Below are 16,951 nucleotides of genomic sequence, written 5' to 3' on the forward strand. Positions count from 1 at the left end.
GAGAGAGAGAGAGAGAGAGAGAGAGAGAGAGAGAGAGAGAGAGAGACTAAACATTTCTTCTGCCAGGCTTACACTTGACTGTTGCTAGGTAACTGGTGAAGCCTAGAAGAAATGCTATGATAGAGTACATTTAAAGAGGGCACTGCCTCAAACCAAAGGTGACTGAGTCTGGTTTAAGTAAGTTAAAATGCTCAGAGCAGGCCTGACATGCAAGGAGTGTTCAAAGGACAATTCCATATTCTTGTAATGCTCACCTTCCCTACCCAACCCCCACCAACACCCCTGCTCCCAGCTGCTCTGTTTTGTTAGTAAGCATGCTTATTTGGGAATGGGATCTGGGCAAACTCTCTGGAGCAAAAGGCTGTCTGCATGGCCTTTGGATTCAAGGGGGATTAAGTCTGACCTTTCACAGCCTGGATACTCGCTGAAAAGGGTAACTGTGAAGAAACAGGCCTAAGTGTGTCCCCTTGTGCAGATGAAAGTCTTTTCTGTAACACCAGTCCCATGGTGCAAGAGGACAGTTTACAGCAGAACTCTCAATGGAAGGGAAGTGAGATCATTCTTTAGAGGCATCTACAAAAAAAAAAAAAAAAAAAAGGCAAGAATTACCAATGTGGCCTCGCTATCTTCAAATGTGTCAGCACAGTCAGATGGAGTACCATGTGCATCCTGATTGGAAAGTGACTGCAGGAAAGAGTCTTGAGTTATCGGAGGCTGCCATTCAGCTGCAGTGGGCTCTGGCTATTGAAGTATGAAAGGGTTCAGTTGACTATTAGGGTAATTCTAGACATGAAAAGCAGCCTGTACAGGAATAAAAATTCCTACAGAATCCCACTTTGGGTTTCTTTGGCAGGACTTTCCGGAGACTTCCTTAGAGCTGGGAGATACTCTGCCCATACGGTCAATGGGGCGTGGTCACCCTGGACTGCCTGGTCACAGTGCAGCAGAGACTGCAGCAGGGGCATTCGGAACCGGAAGCGTGTTTGCAACAACCCAGAACCCAAGTATGGGGGCATGCCATGCCTTGGCCCATCGCTGGAGTTCCAGGAATGCAACATTTTACCCTGTCCAGGTAAGTGGTTCACAGTGCAGAGAAGCCTGGGAAAGCTGTGTGCTTGCAGCCTTTAAGTACTGAAGCCACTGGAGACCACTCCCCTTTCGAGAGGTTTGTTCTTAGAAGTGTGTGCATTGATTGCAGCACCTGTTGGGAACTAGGCAAGCTGAAAGGAAAAGGTGTCCTGAATTCCTAACTCATCCTTGCTCTTCTAGACCCAAATCATTACCACTGGCTGAAAATCCCCCTTTAGTCTTTCTTCAGGCAGGCAGGCAGCTAACCTGCGACTAGCAGGGTTCCCTTCCCATCCTGTTCGATGCAGACAGAGACAAACACAATCTGCAATGAATTACATCGGATACTCTGATTTTACAAGCAAGCACAGTATTCACAGGATCCACTTTGTCTTAGTTATAGTTACTGTAGCTGCGATGAAACAGTACGACCAATAGGAACTCGGGGAAGAAAGGGTTTATTTCACTCACATTTCCATACCATCAAAGCAGTGAGGGCAGTGACTCAAGCAGGATGTGAACTAGAAGCAGGAGGTGATAGAGGACATGGAGGTGTGGTGCCTACTAGATTGTCTCCTTGGGCTTGCTCAGCCTGCTTTCTAATAGAACACAGACCACCAGTCCAGGATTGGCACCACCCACAATGGGCTAGGGTCTCACCCATTAATCATTAAGAAAATACCCTACAGGGTTGCCTGTAGCCTGATCTTATGAAGATACTGTTTAAATTGAGATTCCTTCCTCTCAGATGACTTCAGTTTGTGTCGAGTTGACATAAACTAGCCAACATCTACTCAGATCTTTTGATCTTAGCCCTGTCACTAATAGAGACGATGGTTCTTTGGAGTAGTTTACAGAAATACATGTTGCTTCCAAAATAAGTGTTAATCACTCCCAGGATACAGACAGATCTAGCCTTTCCAATATGGCCTCTGCCAAACCCATAGAGTCTCAGCTGCCACAGTACTACACCCAGGGCCCCAGCCAGCTCCCAATTCCACCTCACCTTTTACATAGAGGGGCTCGCCTCACAAACGAAACCTTCTAAGGACAGAGTCCTTTTCTGGAGACCGGCAGAGCTACGTGTTACCTGGCTGTCCCATAGTTTCAGGCTCTTTAACACAATGTCTCAAGGCCATTATAGCCTTGTCCCTGTGTAGACCACTGCTGCTGCATGCCTGAGTAAAAGCTCAGGAGGTTAAGGACTGCTGATCAGGCTCACACCACAGTTACCTTAGAGACAACACAAGCCGGACACACTGAAAAATATTGGTGGACAGTTGTCAGATGAGGGAACAAAGCACTGAATAATTGATCTTCCTTCAACAGCGCACACCATTGATTTGTACATTGCTGAGAAATATATCTCAGCAGTGTGTATCTGTGTGTGTGTGTGTGTGTGTGTGTGTGTGTGTGTGTGTGTGTGTGTAAATAATGTTAGCCTAATAGTGTCACTGATCTCTGGTTTTGAAACAAGATACAATGCAGTGACTGCATCAGTTGAAGACGTACTAGGTAGACTCATAACAGATAACGCCAATCACTGCACTGTGAGCCTAGTATTGAGGGAGAAGTTAGTGGGAGTCTAGTAGGAAGGAGTTAGTCAAATTGACAAGGAAGAATGAAAAATCCTGTGTAGGAGAGATTCATTCCAATATTGGGTACATTGGTTTTAAGGGCATAAAATTCTTAGCATCTATTCCTGTAGATAAATAGAGCTTTCTGAACCATTTGAGTAATAAACTGCCTTATAAGAATTGAATAAGTCTTTGTCCTGAGATGGTAGATAGATGAATGGATAAATGATTAGATAGGTGGATAGATGGATGTCTGGGTTATTCTTTGGATGGGTGGGTGAATGGATGGATGGTTGATGGATGGATGGATGGATGGATAGATAGATAGATATGTGAACAGATAGGTTGATGGGTGGTAATAGATTGATAAACATGTCAATAAAGTTGAAATCGAGATCCCAGCTTTGTATCACATGATTTTCCTTTTGTGAATAACTAATTTTTTGAGATCATGATAAATTATGCCATTCCACCTGTTCTCTTTTCTCCCTTCAATGCCCCCCGTACTCCTTGCTCTATTTTAAATCATGTCTTTAACTTTATTGACTATGTTCATAAATACTTAAATACAACCTGTTCAATCTATATATTGTGTTTATATGTTTTCAGGACTTGTCACTTGGTTTTTGATAGTCAATTAGTGTACTCTTCCCTGGGGAAAACTCTCTCTCCAGCTCTCAGCATTTCTTATTTGTATAAAGTAGTAGACTCGTGAGCTTTTCTCCTTCCACACTGCCAGTCATATCATCCTTGTACGGGTCATATTTAGGCATCAGGTTAGTGAGATTTTATGAATGTAGCTTCTGACTACATGCTATGTTACTAAGAGGCACAGCCTCACACTTAATCCTTTTGCTCTTATAGCCCTTGACCCCACCTGTTGACAATATTCTCTCAGCCTTGAATGCAGTAGGTATGCTGTAGATATTAACTATTATGACTGAGCTCCACAATTCTCTATTTTGATCCCTTTTGGTTTTCTGTGATATGCTCTGTCTATTGCAAAGCAAAACCATCTATAGCCATCTTTGGCTATAAGTATAAATATTTGGAATACAGCTGGGATTTAAGAAAGGGGCAGTTGTATGTTTTCCTCCTCCAAGATCCACGACTTCATTAGCCCTGAGTAGTTGGCTAGCTTCCAATCTAGGTATGATTTCCCTCTTATTGATTCAGCCTGAAGTCCAATTAGAGAACTTTTGGTTGTTGCCAAATATGTGTATATACTGCACCTATAGAATTATGGTGTCATGATGTTAATTATTGTAGTTCATAGATGAGTAGGACTATTGATTGCTTTTCTTCTTTGGAAATTTTCGTGGTACCTGAACTAGTTCTCAAGAATCTGGGCTTGGGGTTAGATCTATGTCAGGACCTCTGGACCCTGTGTCTGAAGTAGATGGGTATCTTCAGAAGTAGGGCACTTTACATCTCTGGAAAGCAACCAGGTACAACGATAGTAGCCCATATTTTGGGAGTCTCTGGGACAACCCTGACTAAGAACCCAAAAGAGGTCTTTTTAGAACTATTATTGGGTTTCATAGTCTGTGGATAATTTATAGCTCTTGTGGAGAGTATTGTCAGCCCAGGTGAGAAATTGTTATTTACATTATATGCATTAAATACTATATATAGTATGTGCTATAAAGTATGTGTGAATATATACATATATGTGTATGTTTTATACATATTATAAATATTTGTAAGTATATAGTTAATAGTTATGATTCCTTCTGAATTTTTCAGACATTTTACTGTTAATTTACCTTTCTTCTGAATTTACCTCCCTCTCCTCTCCATAAATAAAATCCCCATTTTCCCACCATTTTCTGATAACATGTATTCTTCTATTCCCCTTTCTATTGTTCCTGGTCATCACCATTCCACAAAGGCCCCCTTCCACTTTCCTGGTTTCTGTAGTTACTTCAGGTAATATTCTCATAGCTGACAATTTGGAGCTACAGATTTCAAGCTAGAAAGAACATTTGCCTTTCTAGGTCTGAGTTACACTCCTCGATATGATCTTTTCTAGTTCCTCCCATTTATCGGTAGCCGAGGTTTTAATGATGTCTTTGGTCCTGCAGCTGTGCTAGTCCCCTGAGGCCTAGATGCTTGAATTTCTCCAGCCTCAGGATATTCTTCTTCAGACCACACAACTTTCCCAGCCAAACTGATGCTGAGATGCTGGGAAAGGTCACAGAGTTGCTCTTTCCCACAGCCCATGTGGAAAGATTCCTCCCCCGGGTGCGTAGAGGCAGCGTGGGTGTTATCACTAGATTAGAATCAGGGCTATGAACTTAAGCCAAGGAGAATGTCATAGGAATGTCATCTCTCTCTGTTCTACACTCTAAACTTAATTTCTTATGTGCATTAGTAGCCTGTGTGGATTCCTAGAGATGCTTGGATGTGGTCATGGTCCCCGAGGGTAAATGTTACTTGCCCATATCAAGGATAAGCATCATCATCAACTTAAAAATAAAGTTTTAATTTTATTTTTGTTGAGTTACTGTTGAGCCAAGATTATGTGTACATGGCCTGAATATCTTAAAATAACTCTGTCCTCATTTTCTTTCAAAAGCCAAGATTCTTTTGTGGAATTGTCCATATCTTTCAACCAGGGACTAGGCAAATTCAAGTTTGAATGTGTCATGATAACCTTTTCTCCCATGTTCCATAAAATTCCTAAAAATGTGATAATGTGTAACTGAGCTATGAGCTGGAGGGAAGTTCTATATTCTGTAGGCTGAGCTTTACAGCCAAAGGAAACCATACACAGGACAATTTTACCTAATTTAGAGCATTTTCTTCCATTTAAACATACATTTTTAACCCTACTAGGTTCCTAGTGATCAATTACAAAATGCATTACCATTTATTTAATGTTCTCAGATATATTGCAGACAGATGAATGGATAAGAATGGTTGCTATGTAGCGTGGGGATTTAAGTTTAAACTCTCAAAATCCATGTAAATAGGCCTATCTGCACATACCTGCAACTTTAGCACTGAGAGAAGGGAGAGGCAGATCCCAAGAGCTCCCTGGTCAGTCAGCCTAGTCAAATGGTAACCTGGGTGAGAGATCCCATGTCAGAGCAATAAGACAGAGAGAGCATGAAAGCCGAAGGCACCCAGTCTCCTACTCTGGCCTCTGTGTGCAAGCCTATGAGGGTGTAGCTGGGCTCAGGAGCTAGCAGAGCACAGGAGTAATTAGCTTCGGCTCTGGAGGCTGTGGCTCTATCTGTGTCACTAGTGTAAGTAAATAAGTAAGGAAGTAAATATAAATAATAAAGTCAAGCACATACTAAAATGGTCATTCTTTATCTTCAGAACCCGCTCCCGAGTAATTTGTCCCAACATTGAGAGTCATGTGACTGTTTCTGTTCATCCTGGTTTTTTTTGTTGTTGTTGTTGTTTTTTATTTTTGTTTTGTTTTGTTTTGTTTTTTTTTCTGCTGGAATTTGATGCAGCTGTAAAGACTCTAGACTGTAGACCTTGACTGACAAAGCTAGAGACAACAGATGGTTCTTTGTTGCTATGTGTATTCAAATGAGAAGAAAGTAACTTCAGAGTCACCCATAAAACTCAGCACAGTAAGCATAAGTTCTTTTGATAAGATTTAACTCACAAGGTTCCATTTGTCGTTCTTCTGTAAACAATAAGGCCCAGGGAAAAGGAACAAGGGCACAGTGACTCCAACTTGGCACTCTGACAGGTGTGTGCTCTCTGGAGAACAATACAGAAACCTGTGGTATGTTGGGGACACTGTGTTTTCTATCTATAGAAACACATATCTATATATGTGTTTTCTATCTTTATGCCCTTGGACCTTCACACTAGGAGATAAAGAGTACAGGACTTCTGCTCAGTGCTTCTTTGGAGAAGAAAAAGCCCTACTGTTCCTCAATGTAGAACTGTGTGGCCCAGGCTTCAGAATGCTAAAGAATCAGTACCACAAGTTCTTCGTGAGCTGACAGGCTGCAAATGCACCACTTTATCACTCTGAATACTCACAGTGTGACTGGCACTGGGGGGTCAATCATGCAGCTTCATCTTTCTCTCCTTCATCACTGCTGACTGGACTCTGTTTTTCTCTTATTGTAGCAGTGGAGTATTTAACTAGAATTCCAACAACTTTTTTTTTTAACTATTATTGAATTATTTAATATATAACTTTCATTTCAACCAGAATAATTATTTGTAATTAATTGCTTTCCTTCTTTGAAAGAATAAAGACCTAAGCTTCAAGGTGTTTGTCTAATCATCTCATGGCCTGCCTGGTCTTACTTAGGATATATTAAGTAGTAATTCAAGCCATGGGCAGAATCCAACATGGATGGCAGGAATTATGTGACTTATAAGGAGGTCTGTTGCCTGAATTATTGATCCTTAGCTTTAGGACTTTTCAAGCAAGCTAGATAATAAAAACAGCCAAGGTGAGAACTAGCTAGTCAGTTATTATGGCACGTGATTCATGGTTCCAGGACTAGAAACTTCAAGTCACTTACTTTGATGGTGCTTAGAAATTATATGTTTAGAATTATTTCCTGGAGAACTAAGAGAGAAACGAGAAGGTATTGGAAATGTTCTTCAAATCTGTATCTACCACCAAGTAGGAAACATCAAATGCCCCTACACCATGAGTCTCTTTTGCTGTGTATACCACTGTCTGACTTCTATATGGTGTGTCCTATCTCTACGTGTGTCATATTGGTCTGGTGGGGACTTAAGAAGCTCCATGTTTTTGTGTCCTTTTCCAGTGGATGGTGTGTGGTCTTGCTGGTCATCTTGGTCTAAATGCTCAGCCACCTGTGGGGGCGGCCACTACATGAGAACCCGTTCTTGTTCGAATCCAGCCCCAGCCTATGGAGGGGACATCTGCCTGGGACTGCACACAGAGGAGGCGCTTTGCAACACACAGACCTGCCCAGGTACACAAAGCATTGGAAACTACATTGCTTTAGTGCAAACTCACCTTTCTTAATTTTGAATGATGGAATGAATGATGACAAGTCACAACGAATACTTAGGAAATAGAAGAACGGGTGGCTAGGCGATCTCGCATTGGCGCCCCCTAATGTGATTTAATAACACATTGTTCTACAGCAAAATAGTTTTCACATTGTCCTATCTTCAGTTTACAAATGGGAAAGCATATACATCTAAGCTACCTACCTAGGAAATATACCCCAACTCAACTTTGACCTTGCTAACGTACACTGATGACTCTCATGTAGCAACTTGCTTTGCTGGATGACAGAGAAGATTGTAGAAAATAAATGGAAAGCAAGCCAATATTCGTTGTGTTCCCACACTGATGTGTTGAACTCAGTGGGAGAATCACCTGTGGGTCCATATTATACAGCTTATGCCTGCCATGCTTGTGTTAGATGCTTAGAACAAGTCCAGAAATGTTCCAGGGGAGCCCCGGGCACTGGGGGAGGGTACCGCACTCAGGGTCAGGGTTATACTCACAATGGAAGACAATATAATGGATGAAGTCCAGTGTCTTAGTCAGAGTTATTATTTCTTCACAAAACATCATGAACAAGAAGAAAGGGGTTTCTTCAGCTTACACTTCCATATTGCTGTTCATCACCAAAGGAAGTCAGGACAGGAACTCAGAGGCCAGGAACTTGGAAGCAGGTGCTGATGCAGAGGCTATGGAGGGATGCTGCTTACTGGATTGCTTCCCCTGGCTTGCTCAGCTTGCTTACTTATAGATCCAAGACTACCTGCCCAGGGATGTCACCACCCACAATGGGCCCTCCTACCCTTAATCACTAATTGAGAAAATGCTTTACAGCTGGATCGCATGGAGGCAGTTCCTCAAGGGAGGCAACTTTCTCTGTGATAACTCCAGCTTGTGTCATGTTGACACACAAAACCAGCCAGCACTTCCAGTCACCTGTCAGAGAATCAAAGCAAAGCAAACAACAGGAAATTAGTGATAGAATGGAGTAAGCCTCTTCAAGACCATGGCTGGGAGAACTCTGGGCCCTGTGGTTGACATAGAATTGGTATCAGACAGCCCTTTACCGAAGACCTGGCACTCTGAATTACAGAACCATTTGGGGTGAAAACAGAATATTTTCCGAGATTTAACTTTAACAGTGAAATACTGCATTAATACGTATACACAGGTATATTTAAAGAACTTCAAACCAAATTCTTCTAATCATTCCAAAAGCCAGTCTTTTATGCCTTTGAGAGAAAAAGTAAATCCATTTGTGTGAGTCAGTGCACAGCTTGGATTTCTAGGTGTCTGCCCCCAAAATAGTTATATAGGAAAATGTCTTTCTTATATTGGTAATTATATTGGTGAATAAGTAATATGGCGAGTTCATTCCTTAATTTAATATATGAGTCCTACTCCTACTTTTTAGTACCTGTCCATCAGGATGGATTGAAAAGTATTCCAACAAGTTCTCCACCTTAGAGCAGAAACGTTGTGTCAATACTTATCATTTGGCCTTGACCCAGGACATGGGAATTGCCTTTATTCCTGTCACCAGGACTGAAATAAAATGAACTCGGCATCAAGGCCAGCCTGGCTTTGGCATAGTGACTCTGCAGAGTTGTTTTTATTGCAAAATAAAGATACTTTAAACTTTTGTTTAGAAACCCCCTGGTTTCTTCCCATTAGCATGAGACACTGGCCAACATGGGTCCTGTGGGAAATGTCCAGGAAATAATCTGAGGACATCTTTCTAGGGGACTTGCTCTGTAGGAAATGGTGGCTATATTAGTAATTTCTGATTCCCAGAAGTTACATTCATATCAAGAGTTAGTTGATTATTTAAATAAAATCACTCACAGAGTAGAAATCATATGGGACTTAGATTTAGAACCCTTAGTTTATATATGTTATATCTGGTTTAAATGTATTAGCATTTCTACTCATCCTCATGTGGATTTATTTACGAGGTTGTTAGAAACTATGACCATATCTTATTTATGCACAGAGCCATTAACTACAAAGTGTGAGAGTCTAAAGAGCACTTCACAGTGATTTCCTGTTGGTCAATATCATCAGGTAGCCCTGCCTCTTCCCTCTTCTGATCTCTGCAGAAAGCTGGTCACAGTGGTCAGACTGGTCTGTATGTGATGCATCTGGTACCCAGGTCCGTGCTCGGCAGTGCATCCTTCTGTTTCCAGTGGGCAGCCAATGTTCTGGAAATACTACAGAGAGCCGGCCTTGTGTATTTGACTCTAATTTCATCCCAGGTAAGGGCAGAGATGTTTATCAGTGTGAACAGAGTCATTGTAATATCCAGAGAGGAAATGACCCATTGGGTCAGTCTTTTATCTGCTCTTTGAGGCTGTCTTTGATGAATTAAAAATGATCCTGTCAACTGTTGTGGTTTCAAGGTATCTGGAATATAGATTTACAGGTAACTAGACTGGAATTTAACACCATGTCTTATATAATTTATTGATTCTAATATAGTCTGAGGATTTCACTACAAAATTTGAAAAATAATTGCTTGTTTTAAAATCACCTTAAATTCTTTACTATGAAAATATGATTGCACAGAGAAAAGGGCCATTCTCTTCATGTAACTCTCAATACACCAGGGAACACAGACGTCTGTCACTAGTGTGCCAGACTTCTTGAAACGGGGGTTGGTTGTCCTTTTTCCACAGACTTCTTTTTCAAATGGAAAATCAACATTCAGTAATCATAGGGGACAATCACTTGTTACATTGGCCCTGTAGTATCGTGTTCTATGTATGTAACCCCCTGAGCACCAACTCTGTGCATAACTAACCAACTCCATGATAATTAACCAAGCTTTTGAACCTTAGACTCATACTGAATTCAGAATCATTGGTGCTTGCAAATGAAGCATAGATGCACGTTTTCCTCCCAAATCCTTTGTGCATTGTGATTGTATTTTTGTTTTCCAGAAGTGTCTGTGGCAAGATCCAGCAGCGTAGAAGAGAAAAGGTGTGGAGGTGAGTTCGGTTAAGGAGCTCTTGTGGGGACTCTGACATATGGCAACTGTTATCTTTCCAGCATGTTCCACCATTGGATGAGCATACCAGGGCAGGGAAGCCCCTGATTATCCCCTCAAGTTGGTCCTGATATCTTAGACCCTGCACTCAATGCTTCTAGAGTCAGACACATCCTATCAGCATCTTACAAAGCTGCCACAGTCTACAGTTCTCTGTGGGAGACTTGGAGACGGGCTTTGGAAGTTAACATTTTCCCAATCCCAGAAGGGAGACGTAGGGCACATGCTAATGGTCACCTAGCACAGGCTCTGGTGCTAGGTAGAATCAGCTTCTCTGGTCATACTGTAACTCTGGTTACACATCGGGTGTAAGCTAAAGGAGTCAGTCAGTCAGAGTATCACCGCAGCCAGATGAGTGAAGAATAGCAGTTTTCAGGGATTTTATATTGGGAATTGTACTAAAAGAGTAGTGCACATTGGTTTTAATCTGCACTGTGTATGTGAAGACCATGGAATTCAGTGATGTGAGGCTGCTGTCTCATGTCCAAGTGAGTCATAAGTAAGGGCTGATTATCCTGGTAGCCGGATGCTATGGGGATTTTAAGTTGGAAATTGATCATAGAAAATGGATCCCGGTAGATCCCTGGGAGATATGCATGAATCTGTATGTATGACCATACTCTTGGTCAACACCAACATTTCAACCAGATGGCATGGTGACCTTCAGGAAATGCAGGTTAGGAAGGCAGAAGTACACAATTTGTGTTCTGTCTTTAGAGAGGTCAATACAGACCCAGAGGTCTCATAGGTGGCACCTCTGGTTTGCTGCCAGGGTCTCTCAATTTCTTTTAGCCCTGGAAGAATAGCCGTGTCTTGAGCAATTCCCGCATCTAGCCTGGTGATGTTATTGGCTAGATCTCAGAAAGTGTGATTACTCTGAATTGTTAGGAAACTGACTACTGTAACTTTTAAGCTACCAGCATTGATGTTCCAGCATAAGCAGGTAAGTGGATCTTAGGCTATAGTTGTTGGGTTTAATATAACTGATTGCCTAGCATGAGTATTTATGTAGGTTTAGAAAAATGTTTCATATGTTTTATCTTTATTAGTGAAAAGTCACTCAAATGCTGTGCAGAAAGCAATCCAAATGAACCAACTGGGTGATTAGTCTCCATTCTAGCCTTACAGTCTAAAACCAAGAAAAAAGGGGGAGGGGGTGAATAACCAGGATTAGTAGGGAAAGGGGTCTGCCACCAAGACTAATGACCAGAGTTCCATTCCAAGCTCCTACACAGTGAAAGGAGAAAACTTATTCTGGGAAATTGTTCTTTGTCCTTGGTCCCTCCTCATATGTATGAGCTCGATCTCTCTGTCTCTGTCTCTCTCTGTGTGTCTCTCTATCTCTCTCTGTCTCTGTCTGTGTCTCTCTCATACATACACACACATACACACATGCACACACTCACACATGCAATCCATAAATAAATGTTAAAAAGACAAATATTTTTAGGGAATAGCCACATTGTGCAGGATCTTAAGAGATTTAGTAGGCACCAATTTTCCTTCTGCAGAAGATGTGCTCCTATTGAGATTTCTTTCCACTTAGCTATTTTTAGTTGCAGGAGACACAAAGACTGAATAGTCTCGTCATAAAGATGTCAGCTGGCCGCAGCTTCCCCAGGCACCTGCAGGAATAACTCTTATGACTAATGACACACATCTGCATAAGGAGACCATTGTACATCTCCCATATGCAACAATGAAATATGAGTTATCAGGGCAGTAGAAAGTATTTTTATCAGTGTGTGGCACTGACTCAGGGGACTCCTAACAGCTAAAATAGACAGAAATGAGAACTCATGTGAGATCAGCCTTGCTTATCATCACTGTAGCCACGATCTTCAGTAAAGACAACAGTTCTTTCTAATGGTTGCTGGTGGAAAGGGTGCAGAATGCTTTATGCCATAGTCGCATGATAAGAGTCCTGCCCCACTACGGTCTCTATAACAAAGCAAGAAATGCCCAAGGTTTGTAACTTCCCTCTTTGGTCTTACCATTGAACATTCATGCAGGATGCTCTCAATACATTATCCAGCCATAGTGCTGTAGACTTCTCTGGTAGGAAATTCACTGTTGGTTTAGAATTTCAGTGCATCTAGAAATATATGTTGATCATTGCTGATAGTGGACCCAATAAGAGAGGTCAATCTCCCAGGGATCTGAGCTCTTAGAATATGGTGTCCAGAAGCAGGCAGAAGCATTGTACAGGGGAAAACTCAGGGTCAGAGGGCATGTAAGAGATCTTTAACTTCTACCACCACGTATCACAGGTCAGGCCCTGATGACATGGTTCATATTTTGAGGCTCAACTTCTGCCCTGGTTTTCTTGATCTGGACCATGGATTCTGATAGAGCTCTAAGGCCCCAGTGTTTAGTGTCCATTGATGAATACTAGCAAGTGATCTTTTCACAAGTGTCAGAGCTTGCTTCATGCTAGTGTGAAGCTTCTGCTGAGTGGCAAGGGTTAGGAATGGGTACAGAGGGAAGGTGGCTCTGCAGACTTCTAGGAAGAAAGCCAGTGGGAGTCAGTTATAAACACCACAGGCCCTGGGGTTGCAGAGAACTCTGTCTTCTCTAATGCTCTCAGGGGCTTCCTCTACAATAGGGGTGTCACTCCACACTGTTAGCTCCTCCACAGTCCCACTCGATTCTGGGGTTGACGGATTATGGAAAACCACCAGGTGACGTTCCACTCCATGAAGATACTTGAAGGAGATAACAAGGGTCCTACCCATCCATGCTTCCTGAGCTGCAAGGAAATGAGGTTAACAACCAGAATACAGTTAGTCCTCTCATGCCAGTGCAGAGTGGGAAAAAGGAAGCCACTGTCCGCTTCATGTGACTCTCACTTAGCCCTGCTCTGAGCGCTGCAGGAAGGTTGGAGACTTCAGCAGCAGTGTTTTCCCAACAAACATGGAGGTTTCCAGATGGTTGTTTCTTAAGCACTCCATAACTCTTGGTGTGTTGCCAGCGTGCCAATCAAACCGCTCCTGTTCTTGAAATACACATCATTGCAACACACTTTTTGAGTTCCTACTGCCAATAACTCAAGGGAAAGAAACTCAAAGAAAATAGGTGCCTATTAAAGAGACAAACAATGGGTCAAAATGGAATTATTCAAGTCCAGCTTAAAGATTATCTTTGATGCCTTTAGCATGAATCCTTTATTTCTTGGAGTGAGACTTTTTTATAAGATCACCTACATGCTAGTTAGAAAAGGTGTTCTACAGGCTAATATGCAAGTGAGGGAGGATAGAGAGACAGAGAGAGGAATAAGGCTGTGCATCATCTCTAGAAAGATATAGCCAAAACTAACTGCAGTAACTGAGAAAGAAGAGGGAGCTGGGCGGTGGTAGCACACTCCTTTAATCCTAGCACTCAGGAGGCAGAGGCAGGTGGATCACTGAGTTTGAAGTCAGTCTGGTATACAGGACAGCCAGATCTGCACATGGAAACCCTGTGTTGAAAAACTGAGAGAGAGAGAGAGAGAGAGAGAGAAGACATTTATTTCCTTCATAGCCTTCTTGTCCTGACAACATTTGTATTTACAAAAATACAATTGACAATATTAAAATTCATGTAAATGGAAAACATTTTAAAGTAAATGAAACACAAAGGAGGAAACAGCCTGGCTTACAGGATTGCAGCATTTAGAGCCCCAAGTAAATTCTCCCTTCATAGGCTACAGTCATGCTGGATAGATAGATAGATAGATGCTCATTCTGACACACTTCCTGTAGAAAACTCACAGGCCAGTGGGTACCATGCTCTTGAAAACCCTGAGATCTTCAGAAAAAAGCAAATGTGTTTTCATTGTAATACCAACAGTGTTCAAGAGGTTTGAGGAAATTATCTAAATCTGTAGAAACACTAGTTAGCACCAGACTGCTCACTGTGGACAAGTTTTTCTAGAGCCTGACATTCCCAAGAACTAAACTACTGTGACATCTATACCTTGGGGTATGCAGTACCTCCTTTTGGCTTTCCTTTCACTTGGGCACTTTGAGAATCAAGTAGCATGTTCTTCTCACAAGTAATATGACATTGGCCCTATTCCACAGAGTTCAACATGTTCCACATGATGGCCGTGGGGCTTAGCAGTTCCATCCTTGGCTGCCTCCTCACACTGCTTGTCTACACCTACTGCCAGAGGTACCAGCAGCAGTCCCATGATGCAACTGTCATCCACCCTGTCTCTCCCGCCGCCCTCAACAGCAGCATAACTAACCACATCAACAAACTGGACAAATATGACTCCGTGGAGGCCATCAAGGTAAGGAATCTGCAGTAACAGCTGCAGCTAGGGAGGTCACAAAGGCAGGTGACATGGGCTGCCAGCCAGGCTCAGTGGTGGTGGTCCTGATGATGGATAGAGCCCAGCTACTCTAGACTTTTGGGTGTTGGCTGTATGTTCTTTGCTGAGTGCAGACAGTGTAGGTTTTGGTCCCCCATAGTAGTTGTAGGGAGTCCATGAGCATTGGCTGGATACTCTTGGGGGTGGAGGGAAGGTCTTTGGAATTTTGTTTCCTTATTTGCCTATTCCTATTGGAAATAAGAGCTAAAACAAAATGATGTAAAATACCGGTAGATAGTAAATCTTGGAGGGTGTCTAGCTATATTGCATCTCTGCTTCTTGCCTTTGAACAACTGACCTCCAGCCAAGGACTGGGCAGCAATCTAAAGGCCACAGTATGGCACTCGGATGTCCATGTGCATTTCAGGAAATGAGCTGAGTTCCCTTTAACCTCAGTATGCTCCTATGTAAAATGGAAATAGTAATGCATAACTCCATGCTATGAAGTTTCAATGACATCACTCAAGGGCCAGCATGGGAGCTGCTGTTCTTACTGTGTTCATAGAAGAGGTCAAGGTAGCTGGACATCCGTGGGGGCTTTTGTTTACTGTACTCATCTTTGGCTGTTTTCCATGGTCATGAAGGTAACCCTCCTAAGCCAAGACTGTCTCATCTTCTGAATTCCTGTTGGGTTAGTTGTTTCCCTTTTAACATTCTTAGCAAATGCTGGCATGGCCTGTCTCTGCTGTGATGGCTAACTTTAAAATGACATTCCCTTTGTAAGAGTACATAGCACACTCAACACCAAGAATCAGGGAAGGGTTGGGAGGAGTGGCTGTGAAACACTGCCTGATGATTGTGCTACGGCTATCACCATCACGGTCCCACAGCATCTCTGCTTATATATACAAGACCAAACAGCTGCAGTCTGAACATAGATAGGGCATAGATGATCTCAAGGTCCTACTGCATACTGAGGAGCTATGCTAGTGGGTTGTTTCTGAGAGAGGGAGAATCACTCTTTACTGAGTATATGATCCATGGTAGGTTACTCATGCTCCTGTGCATGGTCCTATACTCATGAACATATGGGCAGAACTAACTGAACCTAGTAGGTTATTAAACAAACAAACAAGCAGACAAGCAAACATGAAGTTTGGAAGGAGAAGGGTTGGGGTGATAAGAGAGGAGTTAGAGTGAGGAGAGGGGGAGCAGATATCATTTTATTGTGGGAAATTTTTAAAATTGTATAAAATCTTAAATACAGTTTTTTTTAAAAAGATGATGGATTATGAAGAAATGATGGAGCATCCACCCACAGTCTACCAGAAATGGGCTATAGGGTTGAGGGGAAACTGAGCTACTGGCCTTTGAAACACATCTGCAGAGCTGGTGTAGCTTGATGCGGACATATCATCGACTCTGTGGTCCTGCTATTTTAGTCAGTATTAGGTAACTAAACTGTCCTGGTTCTCACCTCATGTGTAGTCTCCCATTGTGAGATGACATTAGACATGTTACTGTCATGATGGGAAGGACCCCATGTGTGTGGGTGTCTTCTTGGTCTGCAGTGAATACTTCAGTCACTTTGTTTGACTAATTGTTTGAAGTTAGCCTCTGTTATTCTGTTTCATCTTTATCTTGTTCTTCTCGGTGTTTGCCTTCCGCCTGAAATATTTGGCTCTTTGATTTTAATCTGAGTCACAGAGAACAACAGCAGACAAGACACCATTTAACAAGCACAGAGTAAAAAGAGATTAAGGCCTCTAAGTCAGATTCCCTTGCTCAAATAATCTCTAAAAGGTCTTTGATAAATGATGATGGCACCTGGGCCAAAAGACTAATTTCTTTAAGCATGTGGCTCCTTGTCCATACTCCAGATAATGACCTTGCTCTCAGGAGTCTATAGGCAACATAAATTGGAGCCACTGGATTATTTATGTTAAAAACTTAAAAATAGAATATTAAGGTGATGGTTTGGGAGGTAGGAAAAGATC

At 42.2% G+C, this 16,951-nt stretch overlaps 1 protein-coding gene across 1 annotated transcript in view; it reads left to right on the forward strand.

Moving 5' to 3' along the window:
• Nucleotides 1-16,951, forward strand: part of LOC110335061 (semaphorin-5A) — a 67,697-nt gene that overhangs the window by 43,376 nt on the left and 7,370 nt on the right. Inside the window, exons 5-9 of the mRNA XM_021217145.2 lie at nt 854-1,072; nt 7,403-7,573; nt 9,714-9,869; nt 10,554-10,601; nt 14,722-14,933. Coding sequence (XP_021072804.1) covers nt 854-1,072; nt 7,403-7,573; nt 9,714-9,869; nt 10,554-10,601; nt 14,722-14,933 — 806 coding nt within the window. The remainder of the gene's footprint in view (nt 1-853; nt 1,073-7,402; nt 7,574-9,713; nt 9,870-10,553; nt 10,602-14,721; nt 14,934-16,951) is intronic.

The sequence above is a fragment of the Mus pahari genome, chromosome 17 (assembly GCF_900095145.1).
Source record: "Mus pahari chromosome 17, PAHARI_EIJ_v1.1, whole genome shotgun sequence".
NCBI lineage: Eukaryota > Metazoa > Chordata > Mammalia > Rodentia > Muridae > Mus > Mus pahari.